Source organism: Anolis carolinensis, chromosome 4 (assembly GCF_035594765.1).
Source record: "Anolis carolinensis isolate JA03-04 chromosome 4, rAnoCar3.1.pri, whole genome shotgun sequence".
Taxonomy (NCBI): Eukaryota; Metazoa; Chordata; class Lepidosauria; order Squamata; family Dactyloidae; genus Anolis; species Anolis carolinensis.
In genome coordinates, this window is record NC_085844.1 from 40695125 (window position 1) to 40712707 (window position 17583).

Genomic DNA, 17583 nt, shown 5'->3' on the forward strand with positions numbered 1-17583 from the left:
ATTACAATAGAAATGAGTTACTTGCCCCGAACTCAAAACAAGTCCCAATAAAATGTTATTGTCATTCCAGATGGTATTCAAGAAACCTGGGTGTGTTTTGCCTGCAGAAGAAAAAGTTGAGAGGAGACTTACGTAATAGCTAAGTATAAATATGTGAAAGAGTGTCATAAGGAAGAGGGAGCAGGTTTGTTTGCTGCTGCTCTGGAGACTAGAACTCGGAGCAGTGGGTTCAAATTACAGGAAAGGAGATTCCACCTGAACATTAGGAAGAACTTCCTGACCCTACAAGCTGTTCAACAGTCAAACTCTCTGCCTCGGAGTGTAGTTAAATGCCTCCCTTCCTTGGAGGCATTTAAACAGAGGCTGAATGGCCGTCTATCGGGGGTATTTATTTATTATTTATTTACAGCATTTATATTCCGCCCTTCTCACCCCGAAGGGGACTCAGGGCGGATCACATTACACATATAGGCAAACATTCAATGCCTTTTAACATAGAACAAAGACAAGACAAACATGGCTCCGAGCGGGCCTCGAACTCATGACCTCCTGGTCAGAGTGATTCATTGCAGTGATTCATCACAGCTGCTCTCCAGCCTGCGCCACAACCCGAGCCTGTGTACTTTGATCATGCTTTTCTTGCATGGCAGGGGGTTGGACAAAATGGCCCATATGGTCTCTTCCAACTCTATTATTCTATGATTCTAAGGCTGGATCTACCTTGCCGTATAATGCAGATGTTGTTGGAAATAGCAACCTCCCATGCCTCTCACTATTTATTTGTTAATGTATATATTTGCTAACCTATTCTATGTACTTGTATATGTTGATTTGTGAGTTTGACTGTACCTCTTTGGTGTGAGAGAGACTATAGACATGTGATTGTACTGAGCACGTTCAGACTCAGGACTCTAATTTTTTTCCAGTTTACATCAGACCTCAGTGGAGGTAGATGCATGTATGCGTCCAGATCTCAGTGGAAGTGGATGCATGTTTGGACGTGAATATAGAAGTATGCTTATGGACTTCAGTGAGTACAATTATATTTAAAGACCATGGATTATTGATTAAGAATGATACTCTGTGTACTCAACAAAGAGAAGCTACATCCTATCTGTAACTGAACTTCAATAAGAAATGTGCCTGTGTGTTGAATTAATACAAGATGTTTATAACTAGACAAGATACGTTATTTTTCAAAGAAGAGTTTATTTGTTTTTTATCTCTGAGTGCATATTTAAATGTCCAATAATTTCCTGGAACTCACGTAATGTGGCCTTGTTACGGGTAACAAAAGCTTGAATCCTATCCATTAAATTTAAGACCTTCTCCCTGGGTAAACTAGAAGCTTGCTGAACTGTATCAAGCTCAATACCCAAAAAGGTCAATTTAGTAGCCGGGCCCTGTTTTTTCAGGGGCTAAGGGAACCCCTAACTGGTCAGCAAATTCCTGAAAAGAATGCAAAAGAAATTTGCATTCTCCAGATCCAGACTTCCTCATAAATAAAAAGTCATCCAAGTTATGCACAACACTCACTTATCCAACGTTCTGGAATATCCAATGCATTTTTGTAGTCAATGTTTTCAATACATCGTGATATTTTGGTGCTAAATTCATAAATGCAGTAATTACAACATAACATTACTGCATATTGAACTACTTTTTCTGTAAAATTTGTTGTATAACATGATGTTTTGATGCTTAATTTGTAAAATCATAACCTAATTTGATGTTTAAGGCTTTTCCTTAATCCCTCCTTATTATCCAACATATTCGCTTATCCAACGTTCTGCCGGCCCGTTTATGTTGGATAAGTGAGACTCTACTGTATATTAAACCCCACTTGACTAGTTTCCAACTGATCTCACAACCTTTGTGGATGCCTGCCATAGATGCGGGAGAAACGTCAGGAGAGAATGCTCCTGGAAGATGGCCATACAGTCCGAAAAACTCACAGCAACCCAATGATTCCGGCCATGAAAGCCTTCAACAACTCAGCTCCCACTTTTCGCTTGGGAGGAGAGAGAGCGAAGGAGACCTCGAAGTTCCGTCTTGCTGGTTGAGTTCTGTTCTTTTTGCCTTTCGTAGCTCTATGGCGCGGGGAGCTCCTTCGTCACCGCCCCTCTCCTTCCCTCCCATTCGAGCGCTGGTCCAACGAAGGGGGCGAGGATGTTGTCGGTCCTTCCACGGGTGGAGCGTCTCTCCGCGCGGGTGGTGCGTGTGCTGGGCTGCAACCCGGGGCCCATGACCCTGCAGGGCACCAACACATACCTGGTGGGCACCGGGCCCAGGTACGGAGCACCCCCGCCGACATCCCCAAAGGACAACAAACGACTTGGAGAATCCAAAATGGCTGAAGAGCCAAGGGGGGCGTTTGGGTGACCCAGGGATTGCTGGCAAACGAAGTACTTCGTTTGCCAGCAGTCCCTGGGTCACCCAAACGCCCCCCTTGGCTCTTCAGCCATTTTGGACTCCAACTCCCAGAAGCCTCCTTCAGTTTGACCAACAGCAAGGAATTCTGGGAGCTGTAGTCTGAAACGTCAATGTGTTGTCGAACGCTTTCATGGCCGGAATCACAGCGTTGCTGTGGGTTTCCCGGCTGTGTGGCCATGTTCCGGAAGCATTCTCTCCTGGCGTTTCGCCTGCACCTATGGCAGGCATCCTCAGAGGTTGTTGAAGTCTGTTGGAAACTAGACAAATGGGGTTTATATAAGGTAAAGGTTTCCCCTGACGTTAAGTCCAGTCGTGTCCGACTCTGGGGGTTGGTGCTCATCTCCATTTCTAAGCCGAAGAGCCGGCGTTGTCCATAGACACCTCCAAGGCATGACATGTGGCATGACTGCATGGAGCCTTTCACCTTCCCGCCGGAGCGGTACCTATTGATCTACTCACATTTGCATGTTTTCGAACTGCTAGGTTGGCAGGAGCTGGGGCTAAAAGCGGGCGCTCATTCCGCTCCTGGGATTTGAACCTGGGACCTTTTGGTCCGCAAGTTCAGCAGCTCAGCGCTTTAACACACTGTGCCACCAGGGTTATTATATACAGTAGAGTCTCGCTTATCCAACGTAAACGGGCCAGCAGAACGTTGGATAAGCAAATATGTTGGATAATAAGGAGAGATTAAGTAAAAGCCTATTAAACATCAAATTAGGTTATGATTTTACAAATTAAGCACCAAAACATCATGTTATACAACAAATTTGACAGAAAAAGTAGTTCAATACACAGTAATGCTACCGTGTTTCCCTGAAAATAAGACAGTGTCTTATATTAATTTTTGCTCCCAAAGATGCGCTAGGTCTTATTTTCAGGGGATGTCTTATTTTTCCATGAAGAAGAATTAACATTTATTGTTGAACAAAAAAATGAACATTTATTATATACTGTACAGTAGTTGTCATCACAAACCAGCATAACCAGACAAACTGTGAAACCTATAAAGAATTTCTTGTTACTACCAATATTTCCATGCACAACACTCTATGGTATGTACATTTACAGATCCTGCATGCTCTGGTGTTCTGTTCGGCGAGCATGCTTCCAAACAAAAACTTTGCTAGGTCTTCCGGGAGAGGCCTTATATTTAGCAATTCAGCAAAACCTCTACTAGGTCTTATTTTCTGGGAATGTCTTATTTTAGGGGAAACGGTATTTAGTAATTACTGTATTATCATGATGTATTGAAAACATTGACTACAAAATTGCGTTGGATAATCCGGAACGTTGGATAAGCGAGTGTTGGATAAGTGAGACTCTACTGTATCTTTGGAATAATGTTCAGGGTGGGAGAAAGAACTCTTGTTTGTTGGAGGCAGGTGTGAATGTTGCAATTATTCACCGTGATTAGCATTGAAAAGCCTTGCAGCTTCCAGGCCTGGCTGCTTCCTGCCTGGGGTAATCCTTTGTTGGGAGGTGTTACCGTAGCTGGCCCTGATTGTTTCCTGTCTGGAATTCCCCTGTTTTCAGAGTGTTGTTCTTTATTTATTGTCCTGATTCTAGAGTTTTTTAATACTAGTAGCCAGATTTACAGTAGAGCTTTGCTTATCCAACCTTCTCTCATCCAACGTTTGTATTATCCAATGCAGTCTGCCTCCCGCCCGGTTCCACAGCTGTTTCTCTAAACAGACAACTATCACAGATTTTAAAAAAATCTTCACAGTACTGAACTTTTTACGGATTTAACTTCTGACAGTGTTGTTACTGTACGTTCATTTTATGCAATTCTATCTTTATTTGTAGTCAATTTTTAGTAGTCAGTGTTTTTACAGTCAATGTTTTCAATTCATTGTGTTATTTTGCTAAATTCGTAAATACCATTTATTGAACTGCTACAAACCTCACTTGCTTAGTTTCCAACAGACCTCAACAACCTCTGAGGATGCCTGCCATAGATGTGGGCAAAATGTCAGGAGAGAATGCTTCTGGAACATGTCCATACAGCCCGGAAAACTCACAGCAACCTGGAAGAGTAAAGTTTGGGAAACACTGAATTAATGCACTTCAACACCACTTGTACCTCTATGGCGCCATGCTATGGACTCTTGTCATGGAACCATCGCAGTTCAAGTGGTGCCAAACTGCATTAATTTTACAGTGTAGGTGTTTCACAGTTTGTATAGTTCCTTCCCATTAGGTGGAAATCCTAATGTCTGGAAAGATGAAGACTCCCATCCTCTGCTGAATTGGACACATTATGAATATGGCATAATCATATCTTTTGGGAAATGTCATTCATAATCTTTTGGAGATCACAACCTTTTAGAAAAGCATGACCTTTCAAAGAAGAGACAAAAACCCTTTAGAATAGAACCTTATTTCTTTCTTTATTTCCCATACTTATATCATGCCCTTCACACCCCAAAGGGGACTCAGAGCAGCCGCACAATCGGCAGAAATTCAATGCCTGACATACAAGTTCCAAAAATAACAATTACAATCAAAACCAAATATTAAAACATAAATTATTAAAACAGCAATTAAAATCATGCAAGTTCAAAATCATAGAACAGAATCAATCTATTAGTCAACACTTTAAAAGTTCTCAATTATTGCACTCCTATAATTATTGCTCAAATGCTTGATCCCATAACCATGTCTTAAGTTTTTTTCCTAAAAGACAGGATGGAGAGGGCTGGTATACAACCAGATATAATTATGCAAGGCAATGGTTTTCAGTTGTTAGGCTGAGTAATCTGTTATTTCTGATCTGTTAGAAAGACGGAGATTTGCCACTGCATAAAAACAGCAAAGCTTTAGATGTGTTTTTCAGTGCCCAATATATATATATACATTCCCATAAAACAACTTGCTTTATATCAGGCACTCAAGAGACAAAAATGAAGTAAACTTTGAAAAAAAATAGCATATTTGGTTTACTCACAACTTTCATGTATTCAACATGCACAGGTACAAAATTTATCAGTCCAGTTTCAGATATGTTTAATATAATTGTCTGTGCCATCCGGCAGAACATCTCTTACAGCAAAAACAGCAAGCACGTGTGTGATCTAAGGTCTGAAGTAGTCTGCAGTCTGTCTGTAGTGATCATGTGGTCTGCAGCCCCTTTTATAACTTCTCATGAACCATAGAGTAAAGAAAGCTGCATACCAAAACATATATACAAACAATAAGCTACAGGATCATAGATAAACATTATTGGAGAAGGCTTGAAGAAGGTTGTCATTTCCAACAATATATGTTTTCAAGGGAAACAATGCAGTTTTTAATATATTCCCATTTTATACAAAGAGTGCATGTATACTGTAGAATGAATGCAGTTTGACACCACTTTAATGGTCATCGCTCAATGCTATGGAATCATAGGATTTGTAGTTTGATGAAGCACCTGCACTCTTTGGCATAGAAGGCTGAAGTCCTTGCAAAACTACAATTCCCATGATTCCATAACCTTGAGCCATGGCTGTTAAAGTGGTGTCACATTGCATTAATCTGACACCCAAACAGATTGCAACATTCTGGAAATATTTTTTCCTATGTCATGTGAGACTTTTGTTTCAAGTGCATCAGACTAAAGGTCAGTCTTAGTTTAGTTTTTATTAACCATTACTTGACTTTTGTTCATGGTGTCTTATCTTGCTGCTAGGAGGATACTTATTGATACAGGTGAACCCTCCATCCCCGAATATATTAGCTGTTTGAAACAAGCACTTACTGAATTCAGCATCTCAATCCAGGAAATTTTGGTAACCCATTGGCACCCTGACCACACTGGAGGCATTCCTGATATTTGTAAAAACATCCCCGCTAGTAAGTATTTGTTATCTTTTTTTTAAAATTGAATATGTGTACATTATGTATCAAGAAAAGTTTGTTAGTAGTTTCAGCAGAAAGAACTTTGACTCTCTTGCATAGCAGAAAAGCATAGAAGGAATAGCAGTTGAAGCATTGCCCACACTATGCTCACTGTGTACTGGGAAACTCCTACTTCCGTCATCCAGATTTGGAATGAGCTTGTATTTTGGGCCAGCAGTTCACTTTTGTGTGTGAACAAAATTAAAAACAAGAAGCAAGATTGTAGTGGAGCCATAGCTGGCAGGAACAGATAGGGTTGGTTATCGGGGACAGTGGTGTTCTCTCCTGCCCTTCTCAAACTTACCACTTCCCTCTCTGCTTAGCTGCAGTCTTTACAGTTATTGGAGCAAAATGGATTTTCCCAGCAACAGTATATCAGTTCAACTTAAAATGCCTTGGCCTTCAGTGAGAAATTAAAATTCATTGGTTTTGCAGAAGCCCTATTCCTGATCTGTCTCAAAAACATATTGCTTTGTTGATAAAGATCAACATACCAGCCTATATACCAGACATGGGCGAACTTTGGCCTTCCAGGTGTTTTGGATTTCACCTCCCACAATTCCTACCAACCTATCAGCTGTTGAAGTCCAAAACACCTGGAGGGTTGAAGTTTGCCCATGCCTGCTAAACTCATGGATAAGTCTAGAAAACTGGATTGACTTAACCATCGGTCAGTGTGAGCACTGTGTCTTAAACTGTTATAAAAAAAGGAACCCTCCCCTTCTATGAATTGAGTGGCAAAAGGTGAGCGCTCAGTCCATCCCATTAGAACCTAAAAGAAGCACCAAGTTCCTCTACTCTTTCTTCTGCAATACTGCTTCTGACCTTTTTAAATGCCTAGGTCAGTGGCTCTCAACCTGGGATTCCCAGAAATCCCAGCCAGTTTACCAGCTGTTATGATTTCTGGGAATTGAAAGCCAAAAACATATGGGGACCCCAGATTGAGAACCACTGGCCTAGGTGGAGATGACAGAAGTGACCAGGGGGAAGTGGCCTCCTGATGCGACACTGGTGCTTTCCCCTCTCTGTGGAATGACACTTGACTTATTCCCAGGTTACACCAAAACCCACAATGTTGGTCCCCAAACCTGTCTTCAACTTATACATCAACTTATATGAGGTCAACTTATACATCAGCATATATGGTAGCTGTCTATAGTTTTAACTGCAGGAGTGTCTATAAAAGTGCTACAATGAGCACATCAAATTTGCCATTATAACACTATCAGCAAGATAAATATTTGAGAATTGTGAGGACCATTAAAATACAGTTCTTTGCTATACAGGTATACCTCGGGTTTTTTAATTGTGTCAGAAGAGACTTGAGAATATACTGCAAGTCGCTTCTGGTGTAAGAGAATTGGCTGTCTACAGAGACGTTGCCTAGGGGATGCCCAGATGTGTTACCATCCTGCTGGGAGGCATCTCTCGTGTCCCCACAAGCTAGAGCTGACAGACAGGAGCTCACCCCATCTTGAGAATTCAAATCAGCAACCCAACCTTCAAGTCAGCAGTCCAGCCAGCACAAGAGTTTAACCTATTGTACTACCATGGCTCCTATACCTCAATTAATGAAGTAGTTGTGTTCCTAGACATTAATTCTTTAACTTTGAAAGTGCAGTGATTCGCATCCTATTCACTGGTTGTAGATTTTAAAATTTGCTTTGAAACAAATATGCTGTCCATAAGTTGTGATGAAAGAGACATGGCACACATTACTTCATAATTTGTCCTACCAGAAGTTTTTTAGTACAGGTTTAGCACATCCATTATCCAAAATGTTTGGATTTTCAGTTGGATTTTAGCTATATCTTGTTTTAAACCTTTTGCAAGCTGTCGGGTCCCATATCCAAAGAAAGAAACATATTAGTAACATATAATGCATTTTTCTGTTTTTATACACTATGCTACCAGGTGGAAAGATCTAAATATTTTTCTTTGAGATCTTTACAAAAGAAAGTGTGGTTATGAGCTCTTGGAACTGATCAATTTTGTGTCTCCAATTTATAAACAGATGTGCACTGGATCTGTATTTTTATTGATGTTTGAGAGGCATGTATCCAAGTGACATATTGAAGCAATATCACTCCTACAAGAACAAAACAGATGTTTCTGAATAATTAAGATAAAAATAGCATAATATAATAATTTTGGTCAAGAAGCTTTTTTACTGACATGTAACTTAACTACTGCTAAATGTGATGTGAAAAGTTTTCTTTGCTTTTAACAATAGCTACTGAGTATTGCATCAGTAAACTGCCACGTAACCCCCATTGTGAAGAAGTAATAGGAGAAGGAAAACAAAAATATGCATACCTGAGAGATGGAGATGTCTTAAAGACAGAAGGAGCAACCCTCAGGTAAACATTACTTTTGCATATTTTGTATATGAAGGGGGGTTTTCATCTGCAAGGTTTTTAACATTACCTTGTGTATTTTATATTTATAAAGTCATATGATATTGTGCATGAAGGTGGGGCTATAAACATATTCATATATTTTATATGGCCATCATGAGAGCTCACATAGAGCTCTTAGTATGTTGTCTTTAGGCTCCCCAATTCACAAAACCCAATGCTTAGGATAGCAGTGTGTCTCATTCTATTTGCTGATACATGTCTTCCTTTTGCATTCAACTACATAGTAATATAACTTTTATGTCTTAGTTGCAACTTGTTTATGTTATCATGATGTACTGTGAGAACATCACCTGGTTGGAGAAGTAACCGCACCGCTGGCCAGAAACAGTTATAGGCAGAGCCTGGGAAAGTTCCCACATGGGTCATGCTTGTTGAAGACTTTAGCATTTCCAACCTCTGGGTTTAGGGAGCATTTACAAAATGTTTACAGGCTATTAATATATTTTATGAACACGCTCCAATGTTAGGATGTTTTAAAGTCCTAAATGGCTTAAGAGCTTCCCTTCCTGGAGGGTAGCTTCTCACATAGAGGCCAACCCAGATCTTTAGATGCTGTCTGGCCAGCATCAGAAGTGTGTTTAGCAGAGACAAGAGAGCTCTTTCTTGGTGCCAATAACAGGTCTTTATAATGTTTCCAAGGAGATATGTTTAACTCATCTCTACTACTTTCTCTCCAGAAAGGTCAGGACGGCCCCATCTGTGTTCTCCTTCCACTAGCAGGTCAAAATATTTTTGTGCTACCGATCTATTACTTACTGATGAAGGTTGGGCTTTTAATGCTGTGGAGTGTTGGTATTTTAAAAATTAAGCATTTGTAGAGTTAATTTTAATTAAATTGATACTTGTAATTAATGTTCATGCATTTTAATATTTTAATGTTTACTGCTTTTAAATTATAAAGGGCTTAATTGTTTACGTCTTATATTTATACTTTTACTGACTCTAATATGTTTTAGCCACTATGAGTCCCATTGTCAAAGAGAGAAATACATGAATAAAATAGTAGTAGTAGTAGTAGTAGTAGTACAGTATTTCCGAAATGCACAAGCTCTTTCCTGTTTAAACAGCTATTCTTGTTGTTGCTATTGTTATTATACCCTGCTTGTTATACCCTGCTTTTCTCTACAAAGGAGACTCAAATCGGCTTACTTTGGCTTACTGATTTTATCTGTGCTGTGGATTTTTTTTAAGAATTCTGATAAAAATAATGTTAGCTCATATAATTACCAATTCTTTACAAGATCCAGTTACTGTTTTGTGCTTTACAAAAATCTTTATTGTTTTTGCTAGGTGTCTGCATGCTTTATTGTAGAAGGTGTAATGTTGAAAAAATAAAAGTTTGTACTTTTTCTGCCATTTTTCACAGAGTTTTATATACACCTGGGCATACAGACGATCATATGGTTTTACATCTCCTTGAAGAAAATGCAGTATTTTCTGGAGATTGTATTTTAGGGGAAGGAACAGCTGTGTTTGAAGATCTTTATGATTACATGAAATCTTTGGAAAAACTACTGGAAATGAAAGCTGATTTAATATATCCTGGTTAGTAATACTTTTGATTTGAGCAGCTGCTACAGTCTCATTTCCCCGTTTTATAACTCTCACTGCCAGAACTGCTGTACGAAATCCTGCATGTCTTGCTGTGCATCACCAGAGCCCTCTGATCCCTTTGTAAATCATTGCCCTTTCATGGCTCCTTTCAGCAGGAATAGAAGAGGGCTCCTGCTTTTGTGATATTTTTCTATGCATAACGAGCTGGAGCCTGGACTTGCCGAGCATTTTATTCCCTTTTAGTAGCCTTTATTACTGGGATACGTCCTTGATAAATTGTTTGAACTACAATTCCCAGATTCCCTGAGCCAGTGTCCGAGATAGGCAAGGAATTCTGTAAAATTAAGGAAGAAAATAACTTTTCCAAGCTCTAAAGATTTATTCAACCTACATCCCTTTTCCCCCTACCATGAAAAGCTACTTTTCAATGAAACCAAAACACTGATTCAGTTCTTTTACATTTGTGTGTGTGTGTGATGTAGTTTTCCCTTTCGTACACATCAGGTGTTATAGGCTGTATTTCAGAGGAAGGCAATGGCACACCACTTCTGTGTGTTCATCTCCTAAGAATACTTTATGAAATGTATGGCGTTGTCATAAGGAGATGGGCAATTTGAAAGCGTGTTGTCGCTTTTGTTCATTCAAGTTGTTTTTGACTATGGAAAACCTAATGCAAACCTATCACAGGTTTTCTAAGACTGAGTGTGAGTTGCCCAAGATCACCCAGTGGATTTTCATGGCTGAGGCAGAATATGAATCCTGGTCTCCAGAATTGTGATCCCAAATTATTATGCTAGACTGGGTCATGCAACCATGACTAAAAGTGAATAGTGATTTGTGAAATGTATTTTGTCCACTAGAGGGCTTCCATTTCCCTTCAACTATACAGGCAGTCCCCATGTTACAAACAAGCAGGGCCATAGACAGAAAAATTTGGGGGGGGGGGACTTTATTTTAGCCAATCACGAAGAGTAGTTCCATTTAGAAATCAGGTTGTATCAATAAACTTCAATGGACACTCAAGACATATAAACTTTAGTGGACACTTATGGGGATTTGGTTAACCAGTTAAAATTCGGGTGAGAAGGGTGGGGTATAAATGTTGTAAATAAATAAATTCATGAGTAAACCTGGTTCTTTTAAAAACCTGAAAAATTTGGGGGGGGGGGGGGTGAACCCGTAACCTCCCCCCCCCCTCCGTCCTTGGCTACAGCCCCGCAAACAAGGCTTGTTCTTAGGTTAAATTTGTTGGCAAGTTAGAACAGGTACATTTTTAAAGGTTTTTTTATCGTGTCAGAAGCGACTTGAGAACATACTGTAAGTTGCTTCTGGTGTGAGAGAATTGGCCCGCTACAGAGACATTGCCCACGGGACGCCCGGATGTGTTACCATCCTGCTGGGAAGCTTCTTTCATGTCCCCACAAGCTAGAGCTGACAGATGGGAGCTCACTATGTCTTGCGGATTCAAGCCGGCAACCTTCAGATCAGCAACCCAACCTTTAGGTCAGCAGTCCAGCTGGCACAAGGGTTTAACCCACTGCTCCACAGTGGCTCCCTATTTTTTAAGTGTAACTCCAGCCAAATAGATATACATAGCTTTGGATAGCATAGGAAAGGGTTAACATCTCTATTGCATTTGTTTTGCTGTCTGTGCCCCTGTTCAGAAGATTTCACCTCACTTTCTGTCCATGTGATAACTGAATTTTGAAAAATCTGGCTTTTTATGGAAACATGAATTGTAAATTTCCCTTCCTATGGGTAATTTCTCTCACTTTCTGTTGTCTTACCCCCGTTCTTAACAGTTAATCATTTGCAAGTCAAATGTTTGTAACTCGGGGACTGCCTGTATATTTCTATTCATAGTTTAATGCTCAACTGCAATGTACAATGGAAGATATAATATTAAGATAGTGAATCTCACAAATGAGGGACTTCTTTGTTATAAAATTGCCTTAATTTTCTTTCATTAAAATGTTTAATTTTATGGAAATCTCATATATACTGTTTCATGAGTAAGGTCCAAGGCTATTCGTGTATTTATTAATGTATGCTCAGGGATCATTCTTTTTATGTGATATTCTACCTACTTTGAACAGCCCAATAAACATTTCCAGTAGTCGAATATGTGTACAGTGTTCCCTCAGTACTTCGCGGTTCACTTTTCGCGGATTCGCTGTTTCGCGGTTTTCAATAAACTCTAAAAGACTATTATAAATTATAAAAAATTACAATTTACAGCCTAAGGAAGGGAGGAAGGAGAAGCTAAAGAGAGAGAAATGGAGCCCAAGCAGCAACGGGAGAAGAAGGAGGCGATTTATCAACACACGATTGGTTGATAAAGACTTTACATAGTGTATAACTACTAAAATAAAATAAGAAATGTGGGAGTTAGATTGCAATAAGGAAATACACCCTCAAATCTGGAAAGAAATGTGGAATAAGCGTATATTAAAAAACATGTCTATAAGAATAAAAGAGAATTATTATAAAGTGGTTTGGAGATGGTACCTCACACCAGTTAGATTAAATCAAATTGATAAGAAATACTCTAAGCAGTGCTGGAGGGGCTGTCAGGAAATCAGTACATATATACATATGTGGTGGTCCTGTAAATATGTTCAAAAATTTTCGGAGAACGTTTTTAAAGAAATAAAGGGAATCACCAAAACAGAAATAATAGGAACGCCTGAAATAGCACTGTTGTCATTAATGGATAATATTCAAATATCAAAAGAGTTAAAAGAACTAATCGCCAACTTGGTAACAGCAGCAAGATTATTAATAGCCAAAAAATGGAAAGGAAGGGAGGAGTGCCAATTGGAAGAATGGTATAAGGAGGTTTGGGATATTGTGATAAATGATAAATTGACATGTAATATTAAAATTAAAAGAGGGTTATTAAAAAAGGATGATTTTGGGAAGATATGGGAAAAATTTATAGAGTTTGTATACGTAGAAGGAAAGGGGGAAAAACCTGTAAAAGAAACAATGGAATTTTGGAAATAAATATTGTAATTGGCTGGTCTGGGGTGAAGGGATAGCACTAGGTGAAGGGTAACAAAAGGTAAATAATATGAGTATGTAATATAGTTAGAGAGTGAAAATACCATAGGAGCTATGATATACATAACTCTGTATTGCAAATATGTTAAAGAATTTATAAGTTTTAAGTACTGAATATGTAAAATTCAATAATTTAAATAAAATAAATACATAAATAAAAGCAAATATTCCAGTATTAAAAAAAAACTACTAAAATAATGTATAAACATTAAAATAAATACAGTGTCCCTACTTCGCGGATTTTCACTTATTGCGGGTGGTCCTGGAACCTAACCCCAGCAATAAGTGAGGGAACACTGTAATTTGTTTGCTGTTTGGAACCACCGTGTCTTCTTTCCCCCCATGCTAATCTTGTTGTATAAACAAACCTTTTCCTTCCATTACAGGACATGGTCCAGTAATAAAAGAGGCCAGAGCTAAAATCCAAGAATATATTGCTCACAGAAATGCACGTGAGCAGCAAATTTTAAGTGTCTTGCAAGAGAACGCTGGAAAATCTCTCAGAGCAGATGAACTTGTGAAAATTGTATATAAGGTAACTGAAACACTTTTGACAGTGGAAACAGTGGCAATACAAATAGTAGTTGATAAGAAACCATTTTTATGACAAGAAACATAGTACAGTAGAGTCTCACTTATCCAAATTAAATAGGCTGGCAGAACATTGGATAAGCGAAAATGTTGGATAATAAGGCGGGATTAAGGAAAAGCCTATTAAACCTCAAATTATGTTATGATTTTACAAATTAAGCACCAAAGCATCATGTTTTACAAGTCTGCTATTGTGCGTTGCTGCCTAGAGAAACAGCTGTGGATCCAAGCGGGCAGCAGACTGCGTTAGATAATACAGAACGTTGGATAATTGAAGGTTGGATAAGTGAGACACTACTGTGTCATCACTAGACCAAAGCACGCCACCAACTGTTTATCATCCTATTTATTTTGCTGTGGTAGGATTCTCAGTACCTCTGCAAAACTAACATTCCTAGACAAAATTTTCTTAGTTAGAAGTAAGCTTTCGAGTAACTCAAAGTGACAAAAATGCCATAGCATCAGACCTATTGATATGCGAAGAAGAAATTAATCTTATTTCTACTTAACCAATGCCCGTCCATTCTATACAAATACATTGTACTTTGGTTGGTTCCTGGGAAATGAGCTACACTTAGCATTATATTAGAGACTGTGGCTGCTCAGAAGTGTGGCTACACAGCCTCAAAATGAAAACGTGGAAAGCCCTATATACCTCAGCACATTATTATAGAATGATCCTATTTTTGCTGTCATGGATCCATCCTGTAGAATCATAAAAATCTTAATTTAGGGGTACTTAGACTTCTCAGCCAAGAGCCCAAGTCCTCTCCAGACTATAAACCACAGGAGTCTATAGGCTGCAGTATGGCCATTAGTCATGCTGTCTGAGAATTCTGGAAATTGTAATCTGAGAATATTTCTCTGCTGGGTTGTAGATTCACTATAACATTGTATGCTAATACTCAAGCATAGAAATACAAAGCAGATGTGTGAAAATCAGACTGTCCGATGCATGCTACCCACTACCAGTAAAAGTCCCAGAATTTTTACTGTCTCTTGATAAACTGAATATAACCCATGATAGGTCCCCTTTAGGATTGCTATAAATCAGAACAACTTGAAATAGCAATAGCAACAAAAAGAACTTTTAATTTGGAAATCAAAATATACACATTTCATGGTATCTTGAAACCTGTAATATTAATGCTATGAAGGAATCAAATAATGTTAATGCTAAAAAGGTCTTTCAATTGGAAAGTGTTGTGTTTTTATCATTTTAATGGCCTTTTAAAACTTTTGTTTTACATATTATTGTTAAACGGTTGTATTCATAACTGTTTAATAAATGATTTTATTTCATATTGTGAGTCATACCAAAGCCCCATCTATACTGTCCATTTAACTCAGTTTGATTCCAGCTTCAGCCAGGCAACCAACACCCACAAAAGCATGAAAAAGAAAAAGCTTTTAATGCAAATCAGTGTTCTATGGTTTCTGTAATCACCATTCGGGCTTCGAACTGATTCCAAGATTTTCTGTATACAACAAAACACTTTCTTCAATACCAGTTTGAAACTGTATTAAATGGCCATCTACATTGGCCATTTAATACAGTTTTATATTTTGAGAAAAGTGGGATATTAAATGAATGAATGTTGAAATGACCACTCACTTGTAATGTAAAGTGATAAAAATAATATTGTTTAATATATTTAACAGTAGGATCTTACAAGCAGAATATATATTGGTAATAGCCAGAATCATAAAATTGGAGATTTTCCTTCTCCTCTACTGCAGTACTGCTTCTGAAACTAGGAGGAGACTTTAAACAGCAATTCATAATTTGACATAGAGATCAGTTTTTCAGAGAAAAAGAATCAAAGATACCAGTGCGCTAATACAAACCATTTTGGTGAGCCTAAGCAAACCTATATATTATTACCAATACATGTAGAGATCATGTCATTTTTGGGGAGCTGAAAATGTACAAGAGTGCTTTAATTTGTTGGGCTTAGTATTCTTCTTCTACTTAGTATTACTATGGTTAAAAATACTCATTAAAATTAATGTAATTGCTTGTGTATAAATAAAATGTTGACATTCAAAATACGTTATATACCAGTATATGTTTTTATTTTTTTAATCTAGGACACACCTGTACATTTACATAAAGCTGCAGAAATAAACCTCACACATCACTTGAAGAAACTAGAAAAGGAAGGGAAAGTGTGTAAGTACCTTTGTCCTTATTCTAACATCGGTTGCACTCTAAAAATGAATATGTATATAGATATAAATCCAATTTTCAGAGAGCAATTCATAAACAACTTCTCAGAGTCCTCTGTGGATAGCAGGTATTTGTTTTTTAAAAGTATGGTGTATAGCTACTAAAGTATTTGTATATTGTCTTGTTATCACAAGATCACAGCACAGCCCAAAAGCTGAATCAGTACAAGCAGATTAAATCAATTTAAAACAACAGAAATAATGTAAATACTGTAGACTGAAAATATAGTGTATAGACCTCTCTAGTGGTACATACAGGAAGAAGCACTCTCCCAAATACTGAACAATTTAGACTTTAAATGTCATCACCAGCATTTTAATTACGGTAAATTAAATTCATCTTGTTGATGTTGAAGTACACTGCTTTCACATAGGGCAGTTCTTCACTGCAGAATTAATCCAGTTTGACACCACTTGAACTGCTACGATTCAATGCAGTGAAATCCTCACAGTTGCAGTTTGATGAGACACCAGCACTCTTTGACAGAGAAAGTGAAACACCTCATAAAATTATAACTCCCATGATTCTATAGCATTGACCATGGCTGTTAAAGTAGTATCAGAATGCATTTCTACAATGCAGAAACACCCTCAGATGAGCAAATGAATGTTAATGTTCTGTATTTCTATGTTGCTAATCTTCGAGGTCTACAGCATTTTAACAAAAACATACGAGCCCAAACTTGTGCTTTAATCGCTTTCTGCTCAATGTCTTATAATAAAACATTGACTTTCTTTTTAAATGTTTTCACATACATGCTTGTTTACTTTTGTTTTGCTTCTGTTACAGTATATGAAAATTCTCCCAGCTCCCGGTGGAAAAGCAGTTTATAATTATGACCCTATATAAAGTGTAATGTTGGCATGCATAGTTTTCTCTATATTTTGTGAAATTAGAAACAATGAAATTGAAAAAGTCAAAACTATATTTTTTTAATGGAAAAGATGCTTGAGAATTTCAGTACAGTATTTCAAAAGAGCACTTCTATAAATGTCAAATTATTATGTCTTCCATCAAAATAATTTAAATAAAGTGCAATTGTTCACATAAAGACTACTTTGTGGGCTCTTTTTTCCAAATAGCTGTACGGAATAAACAGAAATTCATATATATAGTTGCTAATCAGAAATACGTATATACAGTTATAGGTAAAGGTTTTCTCCTGACATTAAGTCTAGTTGTGTCCTACTCTGGGGATTAGTGCTCATCTCCATTTCTAAGCCGAAGAACCAGCATTGTCCGTAGACACCTCCAAAGTCATGTGGCCAGCATAACTACATGGAGTGCCATTATATTCCTGCCGGAGCAGTGCCTATTGATCTACTCACATTTGCCTGTTTTCGAACTGCTAGGTTGGCAGAAGCTGAGGATAACAGCGGGAGCTCACCCTGCTCCCCAGATTCAAATCACTGA

The 17583-nt window shown here is 38.2% G+C and overlaps 1 protein-coding gene across 1 annotated transcript; it reads left to right on the forward strand.

Moving 5' to 3' along the window:
- Positions 1-2118: 2118 nt before the first annotated feature.
- On the forward strand, positions 2119-17221 carry lactb2 (lactamase beta 2). Its single transcript, XM_003219638.4, has 7 exons — positions 2119-2291; positions 6104-6267; positions 8546-8672; positions 10099-10277; positions 13736-13884; positions 16032-16113; positions 16960-17221. The coding sequence occupies exons 1-7, from the start codon at positions 2170-2172 to the stop codon at positions 17001-17003; spliced, it is 867 nt and encodes a 288-aa protein (XP_003219686.1). The 5' UTR covers positions 2119-2169; the 3' UTR covers positions 17004-17221.
- Positions 17222-17583: the final 362 nt, after the last annotated feature.

Bases quoted from the DNA above. Each gene is read 5' to 3' on its own strand.
- lactb2 (XM_003219638.4), top strand. From the start codon at position 2,170: ATGTTGTCGGTCCTTCCACGGGTGGAGCGTCTCTCCGCGCGGGTGGTG. The intron at 2,292-6,103 runs GTACGGAGCACC...TCTTGCTGCTAG, and splicing joins CTGGTGGGCACCGGGCCCAG to GAGGATACTTATTGATACAG. The intron at 8,673-10,098 runs GTAAACATTACT...CATTTTTCACAG, and splicing joins ACAGAAGGAGCAACCCTCAG to AGTTTTATATACACCTGGGC.